A 27,301-nucleotide genomic window follows, 5' to 3' on the forward strand; every position below is an offset into this window, starting at 1 on the left:
TTGCCAAAGGTATATCATCCATATCCAAAGTAATCATTGCCTCATTTCATTCAGTATCGATTAGGCCACTTATTGGATGCAATGTTCTCTTTGTGATGCATCTCACTAGACATATCAAGCAACTAGAAAGACCCAGAAATTCCTAACCAAGATGATCATTGGCTTAAAAACCCTAAACTACCAGAAAGGACTGGCAGTATCGGCCCTTTATTCAGTGTCTTGAAGAATCCCTGGGGGGCAATCTATGCCATTAGGGGACCCAGTGGCCTGGATCTCTTATCTCCACAAATCAAATAGCCAAGTAAATACCAGAACAATGGTACTAAATCTTCACTTGCAAATAAAACACAATGGAAGGAGAGATTCGTTACACAGTGCATTCTCACATCTGGAATGGACTCCCAGTGCAAATTGAGCAGTGTAATACATTATCTTCCTTCAAACATGAGCTGGATGGTTGGACATTCACAAATTCACCCCTGGCTTGACTTTTCTAGCCCTCCTAGTTTCTAAGATTGTATGAAAATATTTCCTGTGATCTCTCTGCATCCCTAGCCACTGACAAATAGAAGAACTTCTGTTCACTCATCCCTCTACCAGGGTAATGTGCCAGGGATGTTTGCTTGCAAATGACTCATTGGGCTCATTTATCCTTTACCCCTTTTCCTTTTCTTCCAAAATGTAATCAGACCACTAGAGAATATGTCCAGAGTCATGTTCATAGCCCCATTCTGGCCTTGACAAGTGTGGCTCCCTGTTTTGTGGCCTCATCTTTTGACGAAGCCACTTCATCTGACACCCTTCATAACTATGCTAATTCACCCATCTCTGGCAAGCTTCACCCCAGCTGTCCCTCTCTTTCTAACTGCATGATTACATCAGTTCCACTAATGGCCCGGAAACAATTATTGTCCAGATCCTCATTTCTCCCCAGTGATGCAGCTTTAGAAAAAGAGAAGTACAAAGTAAGCTGATGATTTTTTTTCCAGATGGTCTCCTTCCAGCAGGTTGCACCCCTTTACCATCCATGTATTTGTAGTTTTAGATTACTTTTCCCGGACTTTAAACCTAGTATAATTGTCTATAAAAGTCCACCTTATAGCCATATGCAACTTCCATCAAGGCTCCAATGTTTTATCTTTGGCATCTTTTAAAAGTTTGAGAAGTGTGTTCTTGAGGAGATATTTTTCTAATTCTTTCTCACTGTGTCATTTATATTTTACTTTAGAAAATTTAACTCCTCTACCTTTGAGATTTTTAAAGTATCTGCCTAGGAAGACTTTTTCTGGTAGTGATTACTTCTGCTAGAAGAATTTCTGAATTACAGGTCTTTTGTGTAAAGCCTCTAATAGTAATCTTTTCTTAGAGATGTTATTTCAGTCTAATCCTTTAAGTTAGCTACTGAAGCAGTCCTTAACCAACTCTCAGGCACTTTTTTGAAAAGTGTATGCTTAGATGATTGTCCAGCTGCTATGTGGGCTTCAGTAAATACTTTTCAGTACACTATAAGCTGGATGATATCTCCAGGTCTAGGTCTTCCTTCAGCACCACAGTGTGATCAGAGGCTTGTTTCTTTGATTACCACCCAAAATGATATTTGTATTTTATCCTACTAGTGGATAAGGGTGGAGATTCTCATACCAGGTACCAAAATTATAAAGGTTACCATAACAGTAGCTCCAGATTAGGTTAGCCTATCCTTATCTACATACCAACCCTCCTCCTTCATTATAGACATGGCCTAGAGGGCATCGCCTGATCTTAGATTTCATCACATGGTGCTCTACATTTGAGCACAACACTTGAACTGTGGAGAGGAGACTAATAAAGCATTGTGGGTAAGGGAAAGAGACCTGCTGCCAGTGAGAGGTTTAAATACAGATCTGACTTGAAAGCTTGTTGTTTCAGTCCTACTGGTTGGCAAGATACTCATCAAACTTTATCATCAAGGTAAGTATGTGAGATTCATTTCTTGTAAAGAACAAATTCTAATAAATGGAAAATTATTTTGGGGCTGGCACTTATTACTGAACTTTGATCTAGGTGCTGCTATCCTGTCTTTTTCTTTATCAAGAAAATTGACTTGAATACCTTTATAGCTTCTTTCTCAGTAAGAAACAGAAATGCTGCAACAATTTACGTATTCAGGTTTTTCAACCAGTCCATTTGCAGTGAGAAATGAACAGTCTTTGGATCCAAAACGTTAGTTTTAGGCAAGTTTCCTTTTTTTGGAGAAGCAGTATTCCAGGAAGGTGAAGCTGAGTCATATTTGCTCTGTGAACTATACTTCTGTAGTTCCAAACATAGACTAATTATTATTAATCATAGCATTAGGTTCCTCAAATTTACGGTGTCAGGATCTGGCCATCAAGTCCAATTCCTTGAAATACTTCTCACACTTGACCCCAGCAACGTGTGGTTCAGCTCTTCCATCTATAGAAAGACTTCTTATAAAACCAACTTTCTAGACTACAAAAGTCAACAGTCTGGCTATTTGAAAAGGAACCTTGCCAAAGGCCAGTTCGTATAAGTTAGTTGCATTGCAAGTGACAACCTCCTGTTTGAAGAAGAATGCCGGTTTCTCTGTAATCTCTTCAGAGAAAAACACTACCCTTCCCAGCTTATTTCCCGATGCATTCAACAAGTATCTAACAATTGGCACTCCAGGCACTCTCCCATACTACTGCATGGGTTTTCCAACTGACTGGCCACCTCTGACAAACCCAGCCCTCCCGGGTTTCCTTTACATATCTCACTAAGTGCAGAAGCCATTAGACACGCTTTCTCAGTCAACTGGAACATCATTGCCAGCAACTCAGACCTTCGCAAAGTGTTAGGCAGTGAGCACAAGTTTTGGTGCAAAAGAAGCAAAACGTTAAAAATGATGCTAGAAGCCCACCCTGACAAATTCCCCAAGACATCCCCAGGGAATACAGGCACTCAACCATGCGGCCGCTGTTGCTACTGCAAATACATACGGATAGGGGAACACCTGTATCTCAACAAAAACATAAGGAAAGCACCCATCTCCTTCTCAGCACAATACGATTACAACAGCACTAATGTGTACCTCGGGTCGTGCACCCTTTTCCATGCCTACTACATAAGCAAAACTACCTGCAAATTTAGTGATCGCATTAAAGAACACCTACAAGCCATCCACCATGCTGACCCAAACCAATGCCATAGCCAGACACAACTCCAACAACTGCCCCAAACGGGCATTTCATGTTCTTAGTGTTAGAACAAGTCACCACCTTTAACAGGGAGACCAACACAGCCCTTGAAGTGTGGGAACTCAACTGGCAAATAGCTCTTATGACTGGCACACCTCCAAGTCTCAACAACTCACTAAACATCAAATGTTTCCTAAAATGGAATAGATAAAGGGAGGTGCCTTGTGCCAAACACCTCTCACCTCCTGCTTAAAACCCAGGTTTGCATGCTGTACTGTTAGATTTCTGATGACGTTCGACCAAAATAAAGAACAAAAGTGCTAAAATCTGAACTACAGTCTGCGCGTGATCATTCAGGTTTTCGTGACAATGTACATATGTGTAGTCTGGTATGTTATTTTCACAGAAAACCGCTTTAAAACATTCTAAGTCTCTGTATTTAATCTAAGAAAGCTAAAAACAGTATAAAATGTATTCGGACAATAAGAGTATTCTAGGCATGTTAGCAATCATTTCTTAGAAACTAAGGCACTGTAGTTAAGCTCCATGTGCTTTCTATTGCAAGTGTAACCGAGATTGTGTGATAAATAACTGCTTTACTGAGATCTGTGCCATTTGTGGGTAAAAGATCGCTGATATCCGAGCCTCTTACTGCATGTCTGCTCCTAGTTTGACTTAGCCACTTTGTTCACTTATGTACAAACAAGGTCGTTTTATCAAGAAATGAAGCAATTAGCTGTTTTCTTGTACCTTGTATTATCAGTATATTATCAGATAAGGAAACGGTCTTGTGCATAGGCTTGCAATTATATTACTTGCAGTATAGTGTGTTGTAACTGGTACTGTATAAAGTAAAATCAAACTCTAGCATTGTTTCTTCACTGATTGCTGACCCATACATTTAAAATGAAGCAAATACTGTGTTCGTAGCTTTATGGAGCCGCTGATTACCATATATCCTATAGTAGAAGTGAATGTTGAAATGCTTGCTTGCTTGGTGACTGGTTATATGTGCTAGAAAGGTTCTTACTCCTAATATATTTTTATTTTTAGGCAGACCCCCCCCTCAAACTATCTAATTAAAAGAATCTCCTGCCTGAGGGATGCTACCCTGAGAAACTGTACCCATATACAAGTTTCCTGAAGTCCGACCTACAATTGGCTAAGGTTAATACCTTACACTGTACTGAAATCCTGTGCACTGTATACTGCTGACCTGGGTCTAAAGGCACTTTTAGTCTGTCCCCCATAGTAATTTGGCTCCCTCTATGTTTTTATTTTGCCCCTAGCATTCTATAACATTAGCTGGGAATTCTGAGCTGGGAATTTCTGGTTAAAGGCTTATAGTGCATGCATATCTGAACTGCTTCTTACTGAAGTTGGTGTGCCTTGTTTGCTGAGGCATAGACTGGATTCGGGCCTGCTGGATCTAGCTTTGTTTGTGTAACTTGAGCACTAATCCAGACATTCTCTAAAGTATTCAATTGTATTTATTACTGCTTGGTTGTAACTTGATTAAAGTGTAGCTATCATTCTAAGTCTTTTGGATTAAGCACTTGGGCTACAGACCAGTTGTTTTACATTAGGAAGGTTTGTGGCAAGCACTGTGGTGGCAGGACAGGTAGCTTTCATCCTTCTAAGTTGGGAACTGCTGATTGAGAGCCCAGTGTCCAAGTGTATTAGTTCTGGTTTAAGCACTTGGGCTTCAGGCCAGTTATTTTACATTAAGAAGGTTCGTGGTCTGCACTCTTGTGGGAGAAGAGGCTGGACTCTGCCCTTCTGAGCTGGGAATTTCTGGTTAAAGGTTTATAGTGCCTGAATATTTGAACTGTATCTTACTGAAATTGGTACACCTTGTTTGCTGTAGCATAGACTAGATCCAGGCCTGCTGAATCTAGCTTTGTTTATATGCTTGTTGTTTGTTTGCTTGTTATTTCCCTGGAACGCTAATTCCACCTAATATGGGGCTTCTCAGCGCTTCTGTGGATCACTAGTGATATCTGCATTGCTTACTGTACTTATTTCCTTGTTTCACTTGAAAGAAAGTTACTGTTTGTCATTTTTGCATTTAGTTACTTAACACATTGCACTCAAGTTACCTGGCACTTGCTCACTAAAGCAATTATATAAGTCAGCACTAAAAATTAAAAGCACTACACCCTCACTCCCCACTGGCCCTTGTTTTCAATTAAGGAATTCTCAATATTATTCTAGCATGTCCAAAGGTCAGTTGTCAATCTCCTCTCCGGTCCAGCTGGTGAATCTGGGAATCTTGAGGCAATGTTATAAACTGCCTCATGTACACAGACAACCCTCTCCTCCTCCCACATAACACAAATACTTGCGAGAGATGCAGCTATTTAGCCAAACTGGAGGCTGAGCTCTCTCAACTCAGGACTGGCAAGACCAGACAGGAGGAGAAGGCAACTACACACACCACAAAACCAGCCTCACATAATGCTACAACACCACTGAATCAAACACATAAACACACAAAGACATACTCGGAGGCTCTGAGTATAAATTTACCTAAACAGCAGAGGCCTCCAAAGCAGACACCCAAACAACTGCTACCTCAAGACACCCCACAAGCAACACATAAACCACAAAATCAGTGTGCAAAGCAGTCACAGCCCTTAAGGCCAAATACAACACCAAACATACTTGTCATAGGTGACTCCATAGTCAGACACACTGACGTCCCACTCACCAGGCTGAACAAGGAGAGGGTCACAGTAAGCTGCCTATCGGGCGTTAGAATCCGCCACATAACACAAGCACTCGGGTCACTCCACGGCAAGTACAAATATGACACAGTCATTGTCCATGCTGGTGTGAACGACCTGAGACGTACCTCCCTGGACTACATGAAAAGAGACATAGAGGAGCTCTCTGATTATGTAGCCCAGGCAGGTATGATCCTGACCCTGAGCAGTATCCTTCCTTCACCAAGAATGATGCCACAATATAGAGACAAGATCAGCTTTTAACAATTGGCTTAATGTCTGGTGTCATTCAAAGGGGGATCCAGTGTCTGTCCGCCTGGGATGACATGCTTGACAAGCCACGCTGCTTCGCAAGGGACGGCTTGCACCTGTCACCCCTGGGATTCCGGATATTGGCTAAGGCTCTTGCCACCCCCATAGTGCCTTTTTTAGGCAAGGCTCAAATTCTAAACCTACCACCCTAGAAAACAAAAATGGGAAGAAACTGAGGGTAATGCTGCTCAATGCCAGAAGTCTAAATCTCAAAATGCACGCACTCGATGCCCTTCTCAGTATGGAGAACATCGATGTCTGTGCTGTAACTGAAACCTGGTTCAAGGCTCCTGGGAGCACCCCGGCACTATTAGGTTTTACCTCATATCATGCATTCCGGCCCCAAAACCCGGACCACACCACAAAAGGAGGGGGTGTATCCATATTCATAAAGGATATCCACACCTCCAGGTTGGTGGCAATGCACAAAGCTTCGGAAACCATCCAGGTGCAACTAACCATAGGCAAAACTGCTCTACAAATTGTAGCATGCTACAGGCCACCCTCTCAAACTCAGGAACCCCACACAGCCTTCCTGAAGACACTGGAGGGTATAAATGTATCTCCAAACACCATCATATTGGGTGACCAACTACCCGAATATAGACTGGGAACATTACTCAAGCCCTAACTTTCTAGCCCAGCGGTTCCTGGAGTTCATAAATTCAAATGCCATGGAACAGCTAGTCACTGATGTTCTTCGTGTTTCACTGTTGCAGTCATAACTGTAGGGTACTCCTGCCGGCAGGCAGCCCGAGGTCGGCCAGAATATCAAAGTCTGGGTCCGGCATCGGCTGTTTCAGCTAGAACCCTGACGTCAGAGCGTACGGGTATAAGGCTGACAGCCGACGCCATCTTCTCCAGTCTTTCTTGCCGTGCGGTGCAAAGCAGTTCGTTAGTTGTTGGTTGGCGTTTTCAAGACAACATGGTGTGATTTCTACTTCTCTTCTCAAAGCTAAGTACCCCGTTGGGGAAACTTTTTTCTTGCTCCTCCGATGTCAGAAAAAGTTAATAATTGTGTATCGTGTGGAAAACAAATACCTCATAAAGATTTCCACTCTTACTGTCTACCTTGCTTAGGCCCTGACCACGACGTTTCTTGTTGTTGGTTCTGTGCCAGGTTTAATTCTCGCACTATCAAGCGTAGGTACGATTGGGCCTTGAATTACTTCGGTAGACGATTTAATTATAGAATGTCGTCGGAACCGACTACCGGATTACAGAAGAAGCGCAAAGACAAGGACAGGCCTTCGAGGTCCAAACAGGATACGTTGCAGCCGGAGCCAGCTTCGGGTTCGGCAGTCGTCAGTGAGGCGCTTTTGCAGCCCCTGTCGTCCGCCACTTCAGAACCGATGGCCGACACGGACTCACATGGTGAGCCAACTAGGCCTAGTAATTTGTCTGCTGCAGGACCTTCGGACGTCGCTCCTTCAGATGGGTCCGGAACCGCTGTGCAGGTACCGGCTTCTGAGGGGGTCTTCAGGCCTTCACACATTACTATATCCACAAAGACAAAAGCTAAGTCAAAGACTCCTGTTAAACCCAGACATTCTGCTCAAGCTTCTTCGGAATACAGCCCCTAAGACTCAGAAACAATTACTTCGGATGGCTGAGGATTTATTAACTATGATAAGGGGCTCTCACCCTCCTCCTGAGAAAAGGCCTAGACAGGATATCCCTTATGATTCCTCTGATCAGGCTTCTGTATCTTCTGTTTCTTCCTCTGATCAGGATTACTCCTTCCCTCCTTATGAGGATTCGGATGCAGAGGATTCTGTTCCCTCTGCCTCCCCCCCTGAAGATTTCTCTTTTGGGGAAACCTTGCATGAGATGAGGGAGCATTTTCATTGGGAAGGTCAGGATTATTCTGCTTCCAAAAAGAGACTCAGGGAATTCCTTCTTCTCCCTCAGCACAGGCCTTTAGCTATTCCTCCTGTACTTGATATTGTGGATGATGCCTTCTCTGAAGCTAACTTGAATCCTGATTCCATGCCGCCTGCTCCTTCTAAGCCTGATAGATTTTACAGGGTCCCTGATTCTCATCAATTCTTATTCAAGAACCCTTCTGCTGATCCTGAAACTATTTTGCAAGGTTCCAAGGCTGCTAAGGCCGCCTCCTCTAAGAATCCTATCCCCTCTGAGAAGGATTCTCGTGCTTTGGACAGGTGGGGCAAAAAGGTTTATACTTCAGCCACCCTTTCTATTAGAGCTTTAAACTGCCAGTTTCACATGTTTAAGTATCAGCAGTTTCTTTTATCTGTTTTAAAGCAAAGGATTTCTGCCTTTCCTGCATGTGCTGAGGACAAGGAATTACAGGATGTGTTGCATGCTACTGAACAAGTCAGCAAACATAGTTTACACTGTGGTTTTGATGCCTTAGAGGCTTCTTGCAGGGCGGCTGCCTCTGGTACTGTTATCAGGAGACATGCCTGGCTTCGTGAGCAGAATCTACCTGAACAAGTTAAGGCAAAATTGCTAGATGCCCCTGTTCAGCATGATGTCCTATTTGGGTCTAAGGCTGAGGAGGTTATTAAAAAGATGGAAGAAAAAGCCAAGTCTATGCAGACTGTAAAAGATTTCTTGCAAGTTCAGCCTCCTAGATTTTCTAGGAATTGGCCCTCCAGAAATTGGTCTTTTCCCACCTCTGACAGGCCTCAAAGGGGAAGATATAGACGCTCCAGAGGTAGGGCGCAGGCTCAGGCCTCCTACAGACCTAGACAGTGGACTGCTTCTTCACCTAGAAGGGGAGAAGACAGATTTCAAACCCAAAGAAAACAGACTCAATGACTCCCTCTGTTGGGCTTCAGGTCCTCCTTCCCTGGATGCCCCTCTCGGAGGAAAACTTACTCTTTTTTACCAGAATTGGACTCACATTACCCAGGACAAATGGGTGTTAGACATGATTTTGAAAGGTTACAGATTCCACTTTCACACTCTGCCAAGGCCTTCAGGCTGGCCAGATCTGCCAAAACATCAATGGACAGAGGCCTTAAATCAAGTGGACGCCTTATTAGCCTTAAGGGCCATAGAACCTGTTCCACCTCTAGAGGTGGGGAAAGGTTTTTATTCAAGACTTTTTCTGGTCCCAAGAAAACAAAACTCCTGGAGACCTATTCTGGACCTCTCTATATTAAACACCTTTTTGGAAATTCCAAAATTCAAGATGCTTACACTTCAACAACTTCTTCCAGTGCTCGCACAAGATTCTTGGATGGTAACATTGGACTTAAAAGAGGCTTACTTACACGTCCCCATAAGGCAACATTGCAGAAAGTACCTCAGATTCAAGGCAGGCTCGAGACACTTCCAATTCTCTGTACTGCCATTTGGCTTATCTACTGCGCCCAGAGTTTTTACCAAATGCCTGGCTCCAGTAGTAGCTTATTGCAGACTTCAAGGGATTCAGATTTACCCCTATCTGGACGACTGTCTAATTCAGGCAGACAGCAAAGACCTTCTACTACAACATCTGTATTTTGTTCAACGTCTTCTCCTACTACTGGGATTCTCAGTGAACATAAAGTCACATTTGATTCCGTCTCAACAAATGATCTTCTTGGGAGCTCTTTTGGACACAAGTTTACAGAAAGCCTTCCTCACTCCAGAAAAACAGTTACAGCTGGCTTCAATCTTCAAGACCTTGGCAGCATTGACTCAGCTCACTGCAAGGAAATTCCTGCAGGCTCTGGGCTACATGGCCTCTTGCATCCTGTTGATTCCAAATGCGAGGCTTCACATGAGGAAACTTCAATAGTACCTAAAGAGTGCATGGTCTCAACATTGCCACAGTCTGGATACAATGATACCACTGATTCCCTGCCTCCAGAAGGAATTCCTTTGGTGGTCCAGGGCGTGTGTTTTGAACGAAGGCAAGCCCTTTCGTCTGCCTCAACCTACTCAGATCATAACCACGGACGCCTCGGATTATGCATGGGGAGCTCATTTTCTAGACAAATGCCAACAGGGTTCTTGGACGAACAAACACCTTCTATGGCACATCAACTTGAAAGAAATGTTAACAGTCCAAAATGCTCTTCTAGCCTTCCAGACCCTTTTGAAGCCAGGACCTCTGCTAATCCGAACAGACAACACCACAGTCATGTGGTACATAAACAAGCAAGGGGGCTCTCACTCTTACCCCCTTTGCAGACTTGCCATGACCTTATGGGATACAGCCCTAAAGTTGAATCTGGATCTTCAGGCACAGTTCATTCCAGGTAAACAAAATCTCTTAGAAGACAGCCTAAGCAGAAACATTTTGGATCCTCACGAATGGATGTTGGACCCCAACTTATTCAGCAAGATAACTGCAGTTTGGGGCTGTCCTCAGATCTATTTGCATCTCATCTCAACCATCAGTTGCCTCTCTTTTGCACCAGGTCCTTCCACAAGACAGCTTGGAAAGTGGACGCCCTGTCATTTAGTTGGAGGAATCTTTCGGGATATGCCTTCCCCCCTCTTCCTCTTCTGCCTCAGGTATTGCTAAAGATAAAGCTGGACAAACCCAGACTAATCATTTTGATAGCTCCAAATTTGCCTCGTCAGTTTTGGTACCCTACTCTACTGCATCTTGGCTTGGTACCTCCTTGGAATCTTCCTCTGACCCATTCTATACTGTCCCAGCATCAGGGTCAGGTATTTCACACTCAAATCAAGACTCTCTGTCTGGCAGCTTGGCTCATCAAAGGCAATTGATCCCTTCTTCTCTTCCTAAACAAGTTCTGGATGTTCTTTTGGAAGCTAGGTATCCTAGTACTAGGAAATCTTATGCTTCTAAATGGAAAAGATTTTGTATTTGGATGCAGGATCGTGGCTCTGATCCTTTAATACCAGATATCTCTTCTATCTTTTTCTCTCAGACTTTTTGATTAAAGGTCTTTCATTTTCTTCCATTAAAATTCATGCTTCTGCTATTTCGGCACATTTCAATTGTGATCCTCCCATTTTTTCCCACCAGTTGGTCAGACAATTTCTGAGGGGAGCTAAGAATTTCAAACCCCCTAGAACTCCTCCTGTCCCTCCTTGGGATCTCAATTATGTTTTGGAAAAGCTTACTTTGCCTCCTTTTGAGCCTGCTGCCTCTGCAGACATTAAGTTCTTATCTTGGAAGACCGCTATCCTGTTGGCCTTGACTTCTGCTAGAAGGGTGTCTAAGCTTCAAGCCCTCATGGCCGTGGAACCATACCTCATCTTCCATCAGGACAGAGTTTCCTTGAGGACCAATCCTACATTTATGCCTAAGGTAGTCTCTAGAGTGGCTCTAAATCAGACTATTCACCTTCCTACCTTTTTCCCTAAACCCCAAAATAGGGGGGAAAGGATCTTACATTCATTAGACGTACACAGGCAGCTACGTTTTTACCTGGACAAAACTAAAAGTTTCAGAAAAACAGATCAATTGCTTATTTCTTTTGCTTCCAGTTCTCTTGGTAAAGCCATTTCTAAGCAAACTATTTCCAAATGGATTGCTCATGGTATAAGATATTGTTACTCTCTTCATGGGAAACATATTCCAGGTACCGTCAGGACTCATTCTACAAGGGCAGCTGCCACTTCAGCAGCTTTTCTCAGAGGGGTTCCTACCAAGGACATTCTGGAGGCTGCCACTTGGAGCTCGGTGCATACTTTTTCCAAGCACTATAACCTCCCTTTGTACTCTAAGTCTAGGGCAGGCTTTGCCTCTGCTGTTTTGCAGGGTCTTCTAGCTGCTCCTTCTTCATAACCTCCTCCCGTATTTTCAGCTTTGGGATTCTACCCTACAGTTATGACTGCAACAGTGAAACACGAAGAACATAGTACAGTTGTGTATACCTACCATAAATGTAGATGTTCGAGTGTCTTCACTGTTGCAGTCGGTGTTTCCCTCCCTCCAGACCCCTCTTGTTTCTATTTGCTTACTGTGTTTTCCTTCCCACTACCTTTCTGGTGTATTTGTGTTTCCTTTGGGACACCTTTTGGTTTTATTGGGGCTTCTGACATCAGGGGCAAGAAAGGCTGGAGAAGATGGCGTCGGCTGTCAGCCTTATACCCATACGCTCTGACGTCAGGGTTCTAGCTGAAACAGCCGACGCCGGACACAGACTTTGATATTCTGGCCGACCTCGGGCTGCCTGCCGGCAGGAGTACCCTACAGTTATGACTGCAACAGTGAAGACACTCAAACATCTACATTTATGGTAGGTATACACAACTGTACTTTCCCACAAGAGGAGAAAATATACTAGATCTCATTATCACAAACATGGGGACAAAATGCTCCACACCGGAAGTATATCCTTCATTGGTGAGATCTGATCATAAACTAATCTCACTGGAAATCCACATCCCGCCCCCACCCCAAACAAAAAAGACCACAGTGAAGAACTTCTCTAAAGCAAACTTCACACTACTCAAGACTGGTTTGGTATCCTTCAAGGCCCCTGAGCCAGTGGAAACCACAACCCAAGCTGCGGAAGCCCTTACAAATGCCTTCTATGAACACCTCCAGGACTGCTCAGGCAATCCCAAATAAAACCAAGACTGTTTCCACAAAGGGCAAACGTCCAGTCTGGTGGACCCCAGCCATTAACAAACTTTACAATAAGAGGAGAAAGCTATTACATGATAGAACAAAATCCATAAAAGGGAAGTCACCCCTGATCATTATTAGTAAAAAAAATACGAGCACTCATAAAATCAACTAAGGCCAATTTTGAGAGAAAAATTGCCATGGATTCAAGGGACAATCATAAGGCCTTTTTCGGCTATGTTAGGAGCCTGGGTGGAAACTCCCAGATATGCTCAGAATTAGTCCAAAATGATACAAAAATCACTGAACCCACAGACATTGCCAACATACTGACAGACAGGTTCAGTGCAAACTTCACCCCCCTCCCCTAAAGGAGAGATAACTATCCCAGCGGAGTGTAGCCTCCCAGACATCTCAAATGTGCAGGTGAAAGCTGCTCTCTCTAAAGCTAAAAACACAGCATCAATGGGACCGGATGGTGTCCCCGGCTGTGTGCTACATGAGCTAAATGAGGAATTAAACCCGCACATAAGGCAGCTGTTTAATCTCAGCCTTACCACAGGATACGTGTCCAAGGAGTGGCGTACGGCAACTGTGGTCCCACTCCACAAAGGCGGTGCCTCTACGGACCCTGGTAATTACCGCCCCATAAGCTTAACAAGTCTAGTCTGCAAAGCTATGGAGAGGATCATAATGGAGCTCATAAACAAAGATATAGGGGACTTGCAGACATTGGACCTGACCCAGTTTGGCTTCATCAAGGGCAGATCATGCCTTTTGAACTTGGTCGACTTCTTCGAAACAGTCACCAAGGCCATTGATGAGGGAAAGGCAAGTCCATACAGCCTACCTTGACCTTGCAAAGGCTTTCGACACAATACCCCACTCGGGTATTGTAGAAAAACTTACCAGCTTAAATGTAAACCCATATGTCACAAGATGGGTTGCAAACTGGCTTAAGGACAGAACCCACAGGGTTAGAGTTGCTGGCGCTATGTCAGACTCCAAGCCGGTCACAAGTGGTGTCCCACAGGGCTCGGTCCTTGGCCCCCTATTGTTTGGCATCTACTTCTCAGAAGTACAGGCCAGCATGGGAGGACTTTGGCTGACAAAGTTTGCAGACGACTGCAAACTGGGCGCCATAGTGGAAAGTGCATCGGACACGGATATCCTTCAGAAGGGACTCACGGAAACAGATAGCTGGTGCCAGAGCCATGGCCTGAAGTTAAACGCCAAAAATGTATAGTCATACCCTTTGGGAAAAACAAGGTAACCCCAAGCTACCATATAGGTGGCAATCCACTAAGCACAGAAGAGGTTATCAGGGACCTGGGGACCCAGGTTGACAGTGGCCTTTCTTTGACACTCACGTTGCTAAAGTGGTTAGAAAGACCTTCTACATTGCCCACCTGATCATGAAGGGATTCACATCCAGATCTAGTGAGGTCATTGTTCCCCTGTACTCTTCACTTATCAGACCAATGATCGAGTACAATGCCCCATTCGGGATGTATCTCACCCGACATCTGCAGCAATTGGAGAGACCCCAAAAGTTCCTCACCAAAAGGATAAAGGGACTCCAAAATCTGTCATATGCTGCCAGATTGAAGAAACTCCAGCTCTATTCAGTCGCATACCGTCTGCTCAGAGGTGACATGTGCCTGACATACAAGGCCATGTCCAACCCAGAATTAATGGACATGCTCCACCTCAAAAAATCCAAATCCACCAAAACCACTAGAGCAAGCGACTTAAACCTTAGCATGGATATAAATAGGACGTGCTGGAGGGATAGATTTATCACTCAGAGACTCCCTATGCTGTGGAATAAAATCCCGGTCCATGTGAGGCAGAGCACCTCACTGGCTCTGTTCAAGAGAGATCTTGACCTGTGGATGGGAGATCGTAGGTTTACCCCGGGAATCATCTCTGTGTCACTGCTGGACAGAGGCACAACAAACTAATGGGCACAGTATTTTTTCATATAAGGGGTGGCGTAAGCCACAAAACTTTAGGCTAGGCTTATAAATGCCTTAGGGCAGATAGCCTAGTATACACCTATGAACCTACGAACCTATGAAGTCTTAACTTAAAATTCAACCCTGAATGTTATATGTTCATTCTGCTCTCCCACACACAGCCCTGAAAATTATACTCTGAACCCATAACCTGCAGCTAACAAATACCCTGCAAGGGTATAAAATACAGTCTAAACATAGTCTATAACTTGGTGTAAAATACAGTTTAAAAATACAGCTTAAAAATTCAGTTTAAAATACAACCATTAAGTTAACACTAAATACATACCAAAGCATAAGAAAACACTTGGAGTCAGTGTTAGTTGATAATAACCTAAAATTTGACCTACATGTAAATCAATTGATCAAGACCAATAAAAAACTTGGGTCACTGTATAGAATAAAAGCCTTCCTAACCCCTCCAGCTATGATTGCCATAGCTTGCTCTCACCTACTTTCAACACTTCTGTGTGCTTTCCCCCCTTCTCTCTAATCTAAACAAGACTCTACTTAATAGACCGTCAACCTGTTACAATCACATTGCCAGGTTTGCCATTGGGCCTGCCTTTTAGAACACACCACTGCATCAACCTTAACCAACTTGGGTGGCTAGAACTTCCTAGTCTAATCCAATATAACCTTCTGATTATGGCTAATAAAATCCTGTATAATCCAGATAATACCCCAGCTCTTAAAAATATTATCACCCCCTATAACAATCAGAAACTGCTTCGATCCTCGAACAGACTACTAATTCAGATAATCAAAATTAACACTGCAGCCAGTGATTCCCTCTTTGCAAACACTGCAGGCAGAGCCTGGAACTCCCTTTCAGCTGATACTACTTTGCTCTCCTCCCTAGGCCAATTTAAAACTAAACTCAAACAACAATCTAGCACAAAACTGGCTTTGCCACTGCAAACAAGCCTGGCTAGCTCTCATCATGAATATGAATAATCTATTCAAACTACTGTTTAATTTTATTAGATGAAAATGTAACTCTAACCTGTGATCTTGTCTATTCATGTTTGCTTATGTATTCTTTGTCAATGCCATATCTCTAATATGTCTTCAATGTTTTTATTGTATCTGTTTACCTTGGAGCTTTTCTCCCAGGGCCTCCTCTGAAAATGGACATGAATCCAGTCAGACTATTCCAGTCAACAAATGTAAAATGAATGTATATGAGTCTACTTTGAAATATCTAAAACCCATAACATCTAATTTCATAACAATGAGTCCAGAACATCTAAAACCCATGACATTGAATTTCATAACTTCTAACACTACAAATCACAAGAAAATAACACCCCTTCCACATACAATGACACTAGACTACCAAACACACTTCTTAGTATGTTTCTGCAGGGGTGTAAGCCCCCCTGCACCCCCCCTGTAAATTAAATATACCAAGTCCAAGATCACACTACAGTGGGAAAAAGTTAATTTCCTAACCCCACTGTAAGAGAAAGCCCTCCTGCAGAAACGTAGTAAAAAGTGTGTTTGGTGTCATTATATGCGGAGGAGATGTTATTTTCATGTGATTTGTACTGTTAGATGTTATGAAATTCAATGTTTTAAATGTTCTGGTCTCAATGTTATGAAATTAGATGTTATGGGTTTTAGATGTTTTGAAGGGGGCATATATATATATATAAATGCGTGTGTGTTGTGTGTGTGTATGCACACGCATGCAATACTAAAAGAGGCTTAGTGGTAGGGGGGGGGGTCTGAATTGTTCAAAAAAAGTATTTGCTAGAGGGAGTGACTTGTCTAGATGATTCTGCACTTTATTCTGAATGAAATACTTTGAAAGAGCTTGCTTTATAGCAGATACAGATGTAACCAGTCATTTCTCCTCTGAAACACTATAATTCATAAGTATTATATTTGAAAGTTTGCCCTGTCTTTCTGCTGCATTGTTAAAATTTGCTATTGAGTTGTCTAGAGCCCGTAAAAATAATTACATGATGTGACTTCATTAATGGGTGTTAACCGTTCTCTTTATAATAGGCTACCATGATACAGAAACTGGAACAGAATTTGTCAAGCAGCAAAGATACCATTGCAGTTCTTGAGAAGGCTCAGGTAGCTGACAAGGTATGTATGTTTTGCTAATAAGGAAGAAAAATTCAGTGCTTACTGTATACCCAGCATTGTCGAATTGTGTGATTTTTGACCAGTGATTATGTAACTTGCATTTCATGTAGCTTGTGTCTCTCTGTTTTGTTTTCTTCTGGTATGATTTCACTGGCATTGGCTGTACACTGTCAGGGTAGAGTATGAGTCAGTGATTGCCAGCAGTGCTACAGATTCACACTAGCTGCTTGATATCAAAGACCAGAAAAGTTGTTAACTTATTTCATAAATACGGTGGCAGGCAAAAGCTGTTCGTGTGGAAATTAACAGTATTGTCCTTGCAACAAACCAAGATCCAGGCTTTAATTTCCTTGCAGTAATTTCATTTTCTGTCTAACTCTGCACCTCTCTGGTCATGAGCTCACCCTCAGCAAGTGAGTATTGGAGCCCAGAATGGTCTTTGGCCTCCCATCAAGGGTCTTGAGGGACACCAGAAGTACATGCTCAGCTCCCACCCTGGGGTAAGGTTCATCTCAAGTTTCTTGCACCATCCTGTCTTCAGATGATCATCTGGCACCTTTAGTTGACCATTATTATCCTGGAGGTCAGCCCACGAGCCATCTGTTCATGGATCAGAGTTAAACAGGACCAGAGAGATTCCATCTGAGACAAGTCATAGTGTCTCCATATCTAGTTGTGACCAAGGAGTGTCCACCTACATGGTTCAAAGACTGAATTTCAAGCAGTTCGTAGATGCCAGATGGGACCTTGAGAGACAGGTTCATTGAGGAAATTCAGTATAGGTTCATTAAGGAAATTCAGGATAAAGATTATACTAGCCCTGATGGTAGCTTCTCTCCCCACCATGCTGCCTTTAGTAATGTATATACCATTGCTGGCTCCTGATTTTTCCAATATTGAACAGTGCTGTCGCTCATTCATCCTTGTATGTGTTCACACCTGTAAGTAGCAGCAGTCGTGGCACTCCCTCACCTCAGAATTTTGCACGGGTTCAGAGGGGCCTAGGACTGTTTTCTCAGTTGGATAGCGTTAATGAGTCAAAATTCTGTTTACTTCCCTTGTGGATGACCTCTCCTTGGGTGATGCTTTCAAGCTAATTATGAGGTCTGGACTGACCTCTTACACTTGTCTTCTCCCATCAGAAACATTTAGTAGTATTGTTGTGTAAGAAGCTTGATGAACCATTGAATCCTGCCTTCTGGAACCATACCATGCATGGTTTGGTAGGGTATGGCTACATAGATGTTAATTTTTGGACAGGAAGTGAAAACATTCTTGATATAATTTTATCTCAACCAAGTAGTTAAGAATATTAAACCTTCACTTGCATTAGGTTTTCTCACCACATTTGTGTAATCTGGACTTCACCACTAGATAAATCTTTGAATAACCTAATCATACCAAGATGAGGAAATTCTACCTGCCAGCTGTATTAACATTTGAGGGAACTTGATAAATGAAAATTAGAAACAGTATATGGATTCTCTTTCTGTGGGAAATTGCATGAATTCCCCTTACCACAGAATCAATGAAGTATTAGCAGAAAACATGAACCTGGGAGTAGAAGACTCCAAGTTAATAATAAAATCCTCCTTGATGGAATAGGACTCTTCACATACCTTGTAGGAAAAATAAACATTACTGGACCAATAAAAACATCTCTTGAGGCATCAGGAAAACCATAAGGAGGTATGAGTTTACTTTATCTGCTTATACAACTAGTAACAAAAATGTCAAATAATACTAGTAGTACCTAAACTAGAAACTTAAATCTACACCAGCATACATTTGCCACTCAAGCAAGTTTTATTACTTAACACCATGCCCAACCTTTGGAACAGACTTCTCGTACGACTTAAGCAAAGTGACACCCTAGCATGCTTCAGATTAAGTATAAATAATTGGGTGGGTACCCATAAATGTATTCTGGGGCCAATCTGCTTTGCCCTCCTTGAGAAGCAGTGAACAGCCTGAGGGTAAATAGTGATGAGGTGTTAAATGGTCTTGTGACTTAATTACCTTGTATTTCCCATAATCCTTTGAAGCCTTATTTAAACATACCAGAAGCTTTTTTAATCTAACAACATATGGTTTAACCATTAAAGATGTGAATAGTGTAATATCTACAAGTAGTAACCTCACTGATTTTTTTCGCAGCAGTTTTCAGAACAAAAAGAACTCCATTGAGATCTTGACTATGAACTTTTAACTATTACCTCTTACATAAGTACATAAATGTTACCAGATTGGGTCCATGAATCTTTATGCTTAATCAAGATAGACTCTGTTGGGGGTACTGATAGTATAAATGTTTTTTTTTTTTTTTTTAAATCAGAATCGGGGTTTCCATCTTAATTTAGAACCAAAAGAAGAACCGGCACAACTTGTAGGTGTAATGAAAAACAAAATTAAAAAATAACACCAACCGCAATCATCACTAAAATGGTTGTACTAAAGAAGATGCATTATATTTAGCACTTTCATCGGTCATTCAGTCAGACTTTATGAAACTGAACAAACACATCATATGTTAACCTTATATACATTTAAAAAGACTGTGTGACTCATTGTACCTGTAATAATAAAACATTAAAGAAGCAATTAAAAATGTGGTACAACAACCATAAGAAAATACTCATTACATAGATTAATGACGCTCACGATATTTAAAACAATATTAACCTAATTTAGTCTACAACTTAACCTCATCCAATTTTAAAACACTGTTTCTCATTCAAATCTGGTATATAAGTGGCATCTAGAATTGTCAGTAAACTTCTCTATACTCCACCTTATTCTCCTAGTTTCCTCCAAAATACAGGAAAGGAAACCTTTTCAAGTACAAAAAAATAAAGCTTCTTAATATTATATCATTTAATATTAAGCCTATATAAAGCGGTCTTGACATTGTTTACGAATGGTGTACATATGTTCATAAATTTTGTTTTAAATGCCACACAGTCTTACCAACATAAACTGGACAAGACTGGCAGGTTGCTAAATACTCTTTTTGTATTGCAGTTGTAACTACTCCTGCAGTAAATTGTTTTATAATTTTTTAATTTGTGCCTTTCTAAGATACTGGCAATTTGTGTTTGATGTCCTTCAATGTCACTGTTGCAGTATTCCTTACAATAGGGATCCCCCGCTAAGGGTGGCTTGACATCCGGCCAGTATACCAAAGCCATTAAGTTGCATAAGGTACACTGTACATCACACGTATGCTCCCCCATGTGTAGCATAGGTCATAAAGGTGACATCCAAACATGCCATTTTCAGAACTTCTTTCTTCCAGTGCGAACACCATCTCTTGATCGGTCTGAAAGCCTGCTTCGTTTGCTGGTTCACCAAGCCAATTTCAGATAAGTGCCCCTTTGGAGTTTTTGCTCTTATCTTTTTTCCTTTTATTTTGTTGCTTGTGGGGCTCATGTCATCCAGAAAGGGTGAATGCCAGTGCTGGTGACAGGTTCCTCATAAAGATTGTGATGAGCATTATTTATTTTGTCTTTGTGCTTCCCACGATCATACACATCCTGTTCCATCTATCAGGCTTTTGTCCCAAAGACACTCTATAATCTGCTTTCCTCTCTGGCCCTATATTAAGAGATCCAACATCTTAAGCTTTTAGCAAAAGACACTATGGAAGGAACTTCCCACTCCAACGGTCAGCTGTCCGCGAAGAAGGTGGCCAAGAAATCTAGGTCCAATTCTTTTGCTGTACCGCCTCAGCTGGCTCTCTCCCAAGGATATTGAAAGCCTGGAAGATCACCCATCTCCCTCATTGGATTCCTCTGGCGCAACCACTTCGGAGGCCGGCATGGGTCTGACCTCACGCACATCCCTGGAGGCCTTGCATACGTCCACTTCGAATGTTCAGTGGGGAACCACAGCTGATTATTACCAAAGTGCCTAGGAGTGTTCCTCAGATTTTGATTAGGCAGGAAGTACTGATGACCATTGTAGAATGCCATCTGGGGTCTGAGCCTTCTAAGTTCTACAAGGCGGATGTCCCATTTAAAAAGAAAACATTTTTCTCCTGCTCCCAAGGACCCGTGCAGTGAATGGCAAATGGCAGAATTTCTCTTCGGTTGTTTAATGCCTTTATGGCTTTGAAACCTTCTCAAGGTATTTCTGTTCCTGCTACACCTTGGTTCTCTACTTCACCTTGGCCCTCTACGTTCCTCAGAAGGCCTAGAGAACAGGATTCCTCTGAGGAGGTGGTGGCTTCAGATAAGGAATCACTTGCTTATTCTTCCCAGATTCCTTCTCTCTTAGATTATGGTTCTGAGGAAGAGGAGTCCACTAGTCCTAACAATCCGTTTGAGGAGATTTCCTTCGGGGGTTACAATTTCCAGAACGATGGAATTCTTTAAGTGGGATTGTGCCCGGGTTTTTGAGTTCAGAAAAGGTATTAGGAGCTTCTGCAAATGCACTCCTCCTAGACCTTCTGCTTTTTCTCCTGTTTTTGTTGCCTTGTTGGATGCCTTTTCTACTTCGTCTCAGGCTCCAGACTCCCAGCCCCCTGCCCCCAAAAAACCTGATAGGTTTTATAAGGTGCCTGATTGCAAGTTTCTCTCTAAATGTCCTGCTGACCCCTCTGTGATGTCTGTGGCATCTGACAAGCCATCTCACTTACTGCCCTCTACGAAGTTGCTTCCTTCTGATAAAGACAGCAGAACTATGGGAAGGCTGGGTAAGAAGGTTTATACCGTTGTTTTTAGGGCTGTCCATCATCAAACCCATATGTCAAGATATATTTTAGCTCTTCTTTCTCAGGCCTGTCAGGTAATTTCTGACCTTCCTCATTTTGAAGCAAAGACTTCTGCTCTCTTCTTCTTAAGGACTTATTCTCAGGTGGCTCGCTATTCTGCTAGTGCATTTATGATGTAGCAGGTGTTTCTGCTTTTGGTTCTATGAGATATTCCTGGCTTTGGTTTCACCCCATTGCCTGATGATATTAAGGGTAAGTTAATGGATGTGCCTCTGGATAACAAACACTTATTTGGTGCAGCTGCTGCTGATTTGCTTAAGCCTGTTCAGGATAAGGACAAGGCTTTAAAGGAACTAAAACATGATGTTCTTCGTGTTTCACTGTTGCAGTCATTACATTTGGGTTATCTGCTTGCAGGTAGCCCTCAGTCGGCCTGATTAACAAAGTCTTGGGTTTTGTGTCGGTTGCTGTCCCTTCTTCCATGACGTCAAGTCGTCAGGGGTATAAAACATGCAGTCGATGCCATTACATCAGTCTTTCTTGCCATGCGGTGCCCGAAGCAGAAACAGTTCACAAGTGCCGGTCGGCCGACTCCTGAAATTTTCATTTTCGAGTTTCAGGACCGAAGTCTTCAACTAAAGCTAATTACCCCGTTGGGGAAACTTTTTCTTGCTCCTTACCGATGTCAGTAAAAGTTGATAATTGCATTACTTGTGAAAAGCAAATACCTTATAAAGACTTTCATTCATACTGTATTCCTTGCCTAGGCCCTGACCACGACGTACCTTGCTGTCATTTTTGTGCTTTATTTAATCAGCGCACCACTATCCGTCGTCTGTATATTTTCACCTCTAAATATTTCGGTTCTCGGTTTAATTATCCAGAAATGTCTGTTAGCCATCCAACTACTGGGATTCTGAAAAAATGCAAAGATAAAGACAGAGGCCGCCGAGGTCCAAAACTGCAGACGACGCTTCTCCTAAGCCAGTCGTCAGTTCACCGGTACTCAATGAGGTGCTTTCGCAGCCCCTGATACCCGCTAATTCTGATTCATAGGCCTCTACTGAGACCCATTCGGAGTCTGGTATGCCGCGAGATGCTTCAACTATGGAACCCGCGTATGTCTCTACCTTGGATGGGCTGGAGCCGCTGAGCAGACTCCGGCTTCTGAGGGTGTATTCAGGCCTACAGACTTGCATATTAAATCGACACCTCCTTCTTTACTTAGGCCTAAATCTCGATCCATGTCTCAAAAACCGACGCCCAGGCCACATGCTCAGGCCTCTATACCTAAAAAACAAATGATAAGAATGGCTGAAGATCTAGTAACTGTAATCAGGGGTAGCCAACCCCCCCCTTCTAAGAGGCCTAGGACTGAAGTTGATTATGAATCTTCTGATCAGGATTCTGTTTTTCCTGATTCTTCTGATGATCTGGATTTGCCGTTATCTACTTATGAAGATTCTGATGCAGAGGACTCTATTCCCTCTGCTTCCCCTCCTGAGGATTTTTCTTTTGGGGAAACCTTACATACTCTAAGGGAGCATTTCCACTGGCAAAGCCAGGATTTTTCTGATTCAGAAAAGAGGCTTAGTGATTTCCTTCTCCTACCTCAGCATAGGGATTAAGCCATTCCTCCTGTACTAGACATTGTTGATGCTTTTTCGGAATCTAGTTTGGCCTCTGATTCCTTGCCTCCTGCTCCCAGAAAACCTGACAGATATTACAAGGTCCCTGAGTCCCACAAGTTCCTTTTCAAAAATCCTATTGCAGATCCAGGGACTATTTCACAGGGGCCCAAGGACATTAAGGCTTCTACTGTTAAAAATCCTACCCCTTCTGATAGAGACTCCAGGGCGCTGGATAGATGGGGTGAGAAGGTTTACACTTCTGCAGCCTTGGCCATTAGGGCTTTAAACTGCCAGTTTCATATGTTAAAGTATCAGCAACATGTTATTGGACTGCTTAAACAGAAAATGATGTTGATTCCTGACGGTGTGGAAAATAAAAAATTACAGGATTTAATGCATTCTGCCGAACAAGTTGGAAAACATACCTTGCAATGTGGTTTTGATTCATTAGAGGCCTCTTGCAGGGCTGCTGTTACTGGGTCTGTGCTCAGAAGGCATGCTTGGTTTAAGGAGCAATCTTTGCCTGATCATGTTAAAGCTAAATTGTTGGATGCTCCTTTAAATCAGGATCGCCTGTTTGGCAACAAGGCTGAGGAAGTTCTTAAAAAGATGGAAGATAAAGCTAAAGCTATGCAAACTGTTAAATATTTTTTACAAGTTCAGCCTCCTAGATTTAGTAGGCATTGGCCCTCTAAGAATTGGTCCTTTCCAGCCCCTTCCAGATCTTCTCAAGCCAAACCCAGACACAGCAAAACCCCAGGTTTCAGTCCCAGGGGACTCTCGGAACTAAGCAGTGGGGGTCTCCACTTCCAAGTCTGGGAATAATAAGAGTCCCCCCTATGGTATATTGTCTCAATGACGTCCTTTTAAAATTTCCAAGCACTTATCAAGTGACTGCCCCTTTGGGGGGAAAGATTGCTCTTCATACAAAGAATTGGGAACTCATTACCCAGGACAAATAGGTTTTAAATATAGTGTCCCAGGGATACGTATTTCACTTCCACACGTTGCCAACACCAAGTGGGTAGCCGGACCTACCCCCAAATCAGTGGGCAGAGGCTCAAAAACAAGTACTTTCTCTCTTAAGCATGGGGGCTATTCAACTGGTACCAGAAGAGGAAAAGGGACAAGGTTTCTACTCAAGACTTTTCCTGGAACCCAGAAAAGACAATTCATGGCCTCCTATCCTGGACCGGTCTACTCTAAACACCTTTTTGGAGATTCCAAAATTCAAGATGCTGACTCTTCACCAATTACTTCCTATGCTAGGCAAATATGCCTGATTGGCGACACTAGATTTAAAAGAAGCATAACTGCACATCCCAATCAGGGAATCTTGCAGAAGATACCTACACTTCAAAGCATGCTACACGCACTATCAGTTCTCTGCACTGCCCTTTGGCTTATCTACTGCGCCCAGGGTATTCACAAAGTGCCTAACTCCAGTTATTGCATTTTGCAGGCAAAGAAATATTCAAATATACCCATACCTGGACGATTGTCTAATTCAGGCAGAAAGCCAGGACATACTTTTGAATCACCTGGCCTTTGTAAAAAGGGTTCTAACTTGTCTAGGGTACACCATAAACAAAAATAAATCACACCTGGTACCCTGTCAACAAATTATATTCCTGGGAGCAAACTTGAATGCAACTTCCCAGATGACTTACCTCATGCCAGAAAAGCAAATTCAGTTGACAACCTACTTCAAACAAGTGGCCACAAAAACCCTGCTATCTGCAAGACAAATACTGCAAGCCTTGGGGTTCATGGCCTCCTGCATTCTTCTAATTCCATATGCAAGACTGCATATGAGGAAACTACAGTGGTATCTAAAAAGCCTATGGTGTCAACATTCTCAGGACCTAGAAACAATGATTCCTATCATACCTTGCCAACGCCTAGAGTTCCTTTGGTGGGCAGAGGCCTGCCACCAAAACAAGGGACTACCATTCACACCAACCCCTGCCACCCAAACCCTAACAACAGATGCATCAGACTATGCATGGGGGGCTCACCTGGCAGGGAAGTGCATTCAGGGCAAATGCAACCCAAGTCCAAGGCACCTGCATATTGATCAAAAAGAAATGTTAGCTGTACAGAATGCTCTGACAGCCTTCAAGGACCACATTCTTCCAGGGCAACTAATGATAAAGACATATAACACCACTGTTATGTTGTACATAAACAAGCAGCAAGGGTACACATTCTTACCCCCTCTGCAGACTAGCCATGGCATTGTGGAACACAGCCTTGAGCTACCAAGTGCACCTACAATCTCAGTTCCTGTCAGGAAAATTAAATACACTGGCAGACGGACTAAGCAGAAACCTCATGGACCCAAGTGGAACCAAGGATTGTCAACATGTTGACAAGCACATGGGGGAGCACAGATATAGACCTGTTTGCATCTCCCCAGAACCACCAATTGGACAAATTTTGCACAAGGACTCCCCACAAACAGCCTGGAAAGTGGATGCTCTGTCCTTCAGCTGGAAAAAATTATATGCCTTCCCTCCACTGCCTCTGCTCTCTAGAGTACTACTAAAAATCAAACAGGACAAACCAAGGATGATTTTGATTGCTCCAGACTGGCCGCGCCAACACTGGTACCCCCCTCCTGCAGTGTGTCATAGTTATCTCCATGGCACCTGCCTCAGACTCCTTCCCAGCTGTCTCAGCAGGAGAACCAGATTCTGCACCCTCAGCTTCTAACACTGAACCTTGCAGCCTGTCTAATTACTTAATCTCTCCTTTACCATCCCTCAGCAAACCTGTGGTGGATATCATTTTAGAGGCAAGGAGGCCTAGAAAATCTTATGCTGGAAAAATGGAAAAGATTCTGTGCCTGGAACCAATCTCAAGGGATGAGCACAGCAGCACCCAATTTACCTCAGATTTTACAATACTTAACTGAGATGCTTCACAAGGGTCTGTCTTTTTCCTCCATTAAAATCCATGCCTCAGCCATTTCAGCTCATATTAACACACAACCTCCTCTTCTCTCATCCACTGCTCAAGCAGTTCCTCTGAGGGGCCAAAAATTTGAGACCACCCAGGAGAGCTCCAACTCCAGCCTGGGACCCTAACTTTGTCTTGGAGATGCTCATCCTACCTCCTTTCGAACCAGCTGCTACTGCAGACTTAAATTTTTTTTCTTGGGAAAACAGCTTTCCTTTTAGCAATCACTTCAGCTAGAAGGGTATCTGAATTACAGGCCCTTATGGCAGTGGAGCCTTTCATCATCTTTCATGCGGACAGGGTGTCCCTCCGAATCAATCCATCCTTCATGCCCAAGGTGGTATCCAGTGTGGCTCTTAATCAGTCCATTCATTTGACAACCTTCTTTCCCAATCCACAGAATAAAGGGAAACGGATACTGCATTCCTTAGATGTTCACAGACAACTTAGATTCTACTTGGAAAGGACTAAATCTCAAAGGAAATCTGAATAACTGCTGGTGGCATTTGCTGCAGGGGCAGAGGGGAAGGCTATTTCAAAGCAAACCATTTCTAAATGGATAAGCCATTGCATTCATTTCTGCTATAAGCACTATGGAAAACCTATCCCCCAAGGGGATCAGACCTCACTCCACCAGGGCCACATCTACCTCCACAGCCTTCCTCAGAGGCGTCCCTACCAGGGACATCCTAGAAGCTGCTACTTGGAGTTCTGTACATACTTTCACCAAGCATTATCATTTGCCAATTTTCTCTAAATCCAGAGCTGGCTTTGCCACTGCAGTCTTGCAGGGCCTTTTAGCTGGCCCTAATGCTGTCTAAATTCCTCCTCCCAACCATAGCTTTGGGAATCTACCCAAACGTAATGACTGCAACAGTGAAACAAGAAGAACATAGTACAGTTGTGTACACTTCCCATAATTATAGATGTTCGAGTGTATTCACTGTTGCAGTCCTGGTTACCCTCCGTCCAGCCCCCTTACTTCTTTTGGCTATACCTCTACTTTCCTTTACTATGCTTAAAAGCCTTTTTGGTGTATTTGCTTTTTTGTTGGAGGTATATCTTTGTACTTTTATATTTAATTGCTTTCCATTAGGGGGCATCTGACATATGGGGCAAGAAAAAACTGATGTAATGGTGTCGGCTGCATGTTTTATA

At 42.9% G+C, this 27,301-nt stretch overlaps 1 protein-coding gene across 1 annotated transcript in view; it reads left to right on the plus strand.

Moving 5' to 3' along the window:
• The window catches only part of KIF15 (kinesin family member 15), a 2,415,358-nt gene that overhangs the window by 1,619,534 nt on the left and 768,523 nt on the right, over positions 1–27,301 (plus strand). Inside the window, exon 29 of the mRNA XM_044065522.1 lies at positions 16,754–16,840. Coding sequence (XP_043921457.1) covers positions 16,754–16,840 — 87 coding nt within the window. The remainder of the gene's footprint in view (positions 1–16,753; positions 16,841–27,301) is intronic.

Source organism: Protopterus annectens, chromosome 3.part0, assembly GCF_019279795.1.
Source record: "Protopterus annectens isolate FY-2018-M chromosome 3.part0, PAN1.0, whole genome shotgun sequence".
NCBI lineage: Eukaryota > Metazoa > Chordata > Ceratodontiformes > Protopteridae > Protopterus > Protopterus annectens.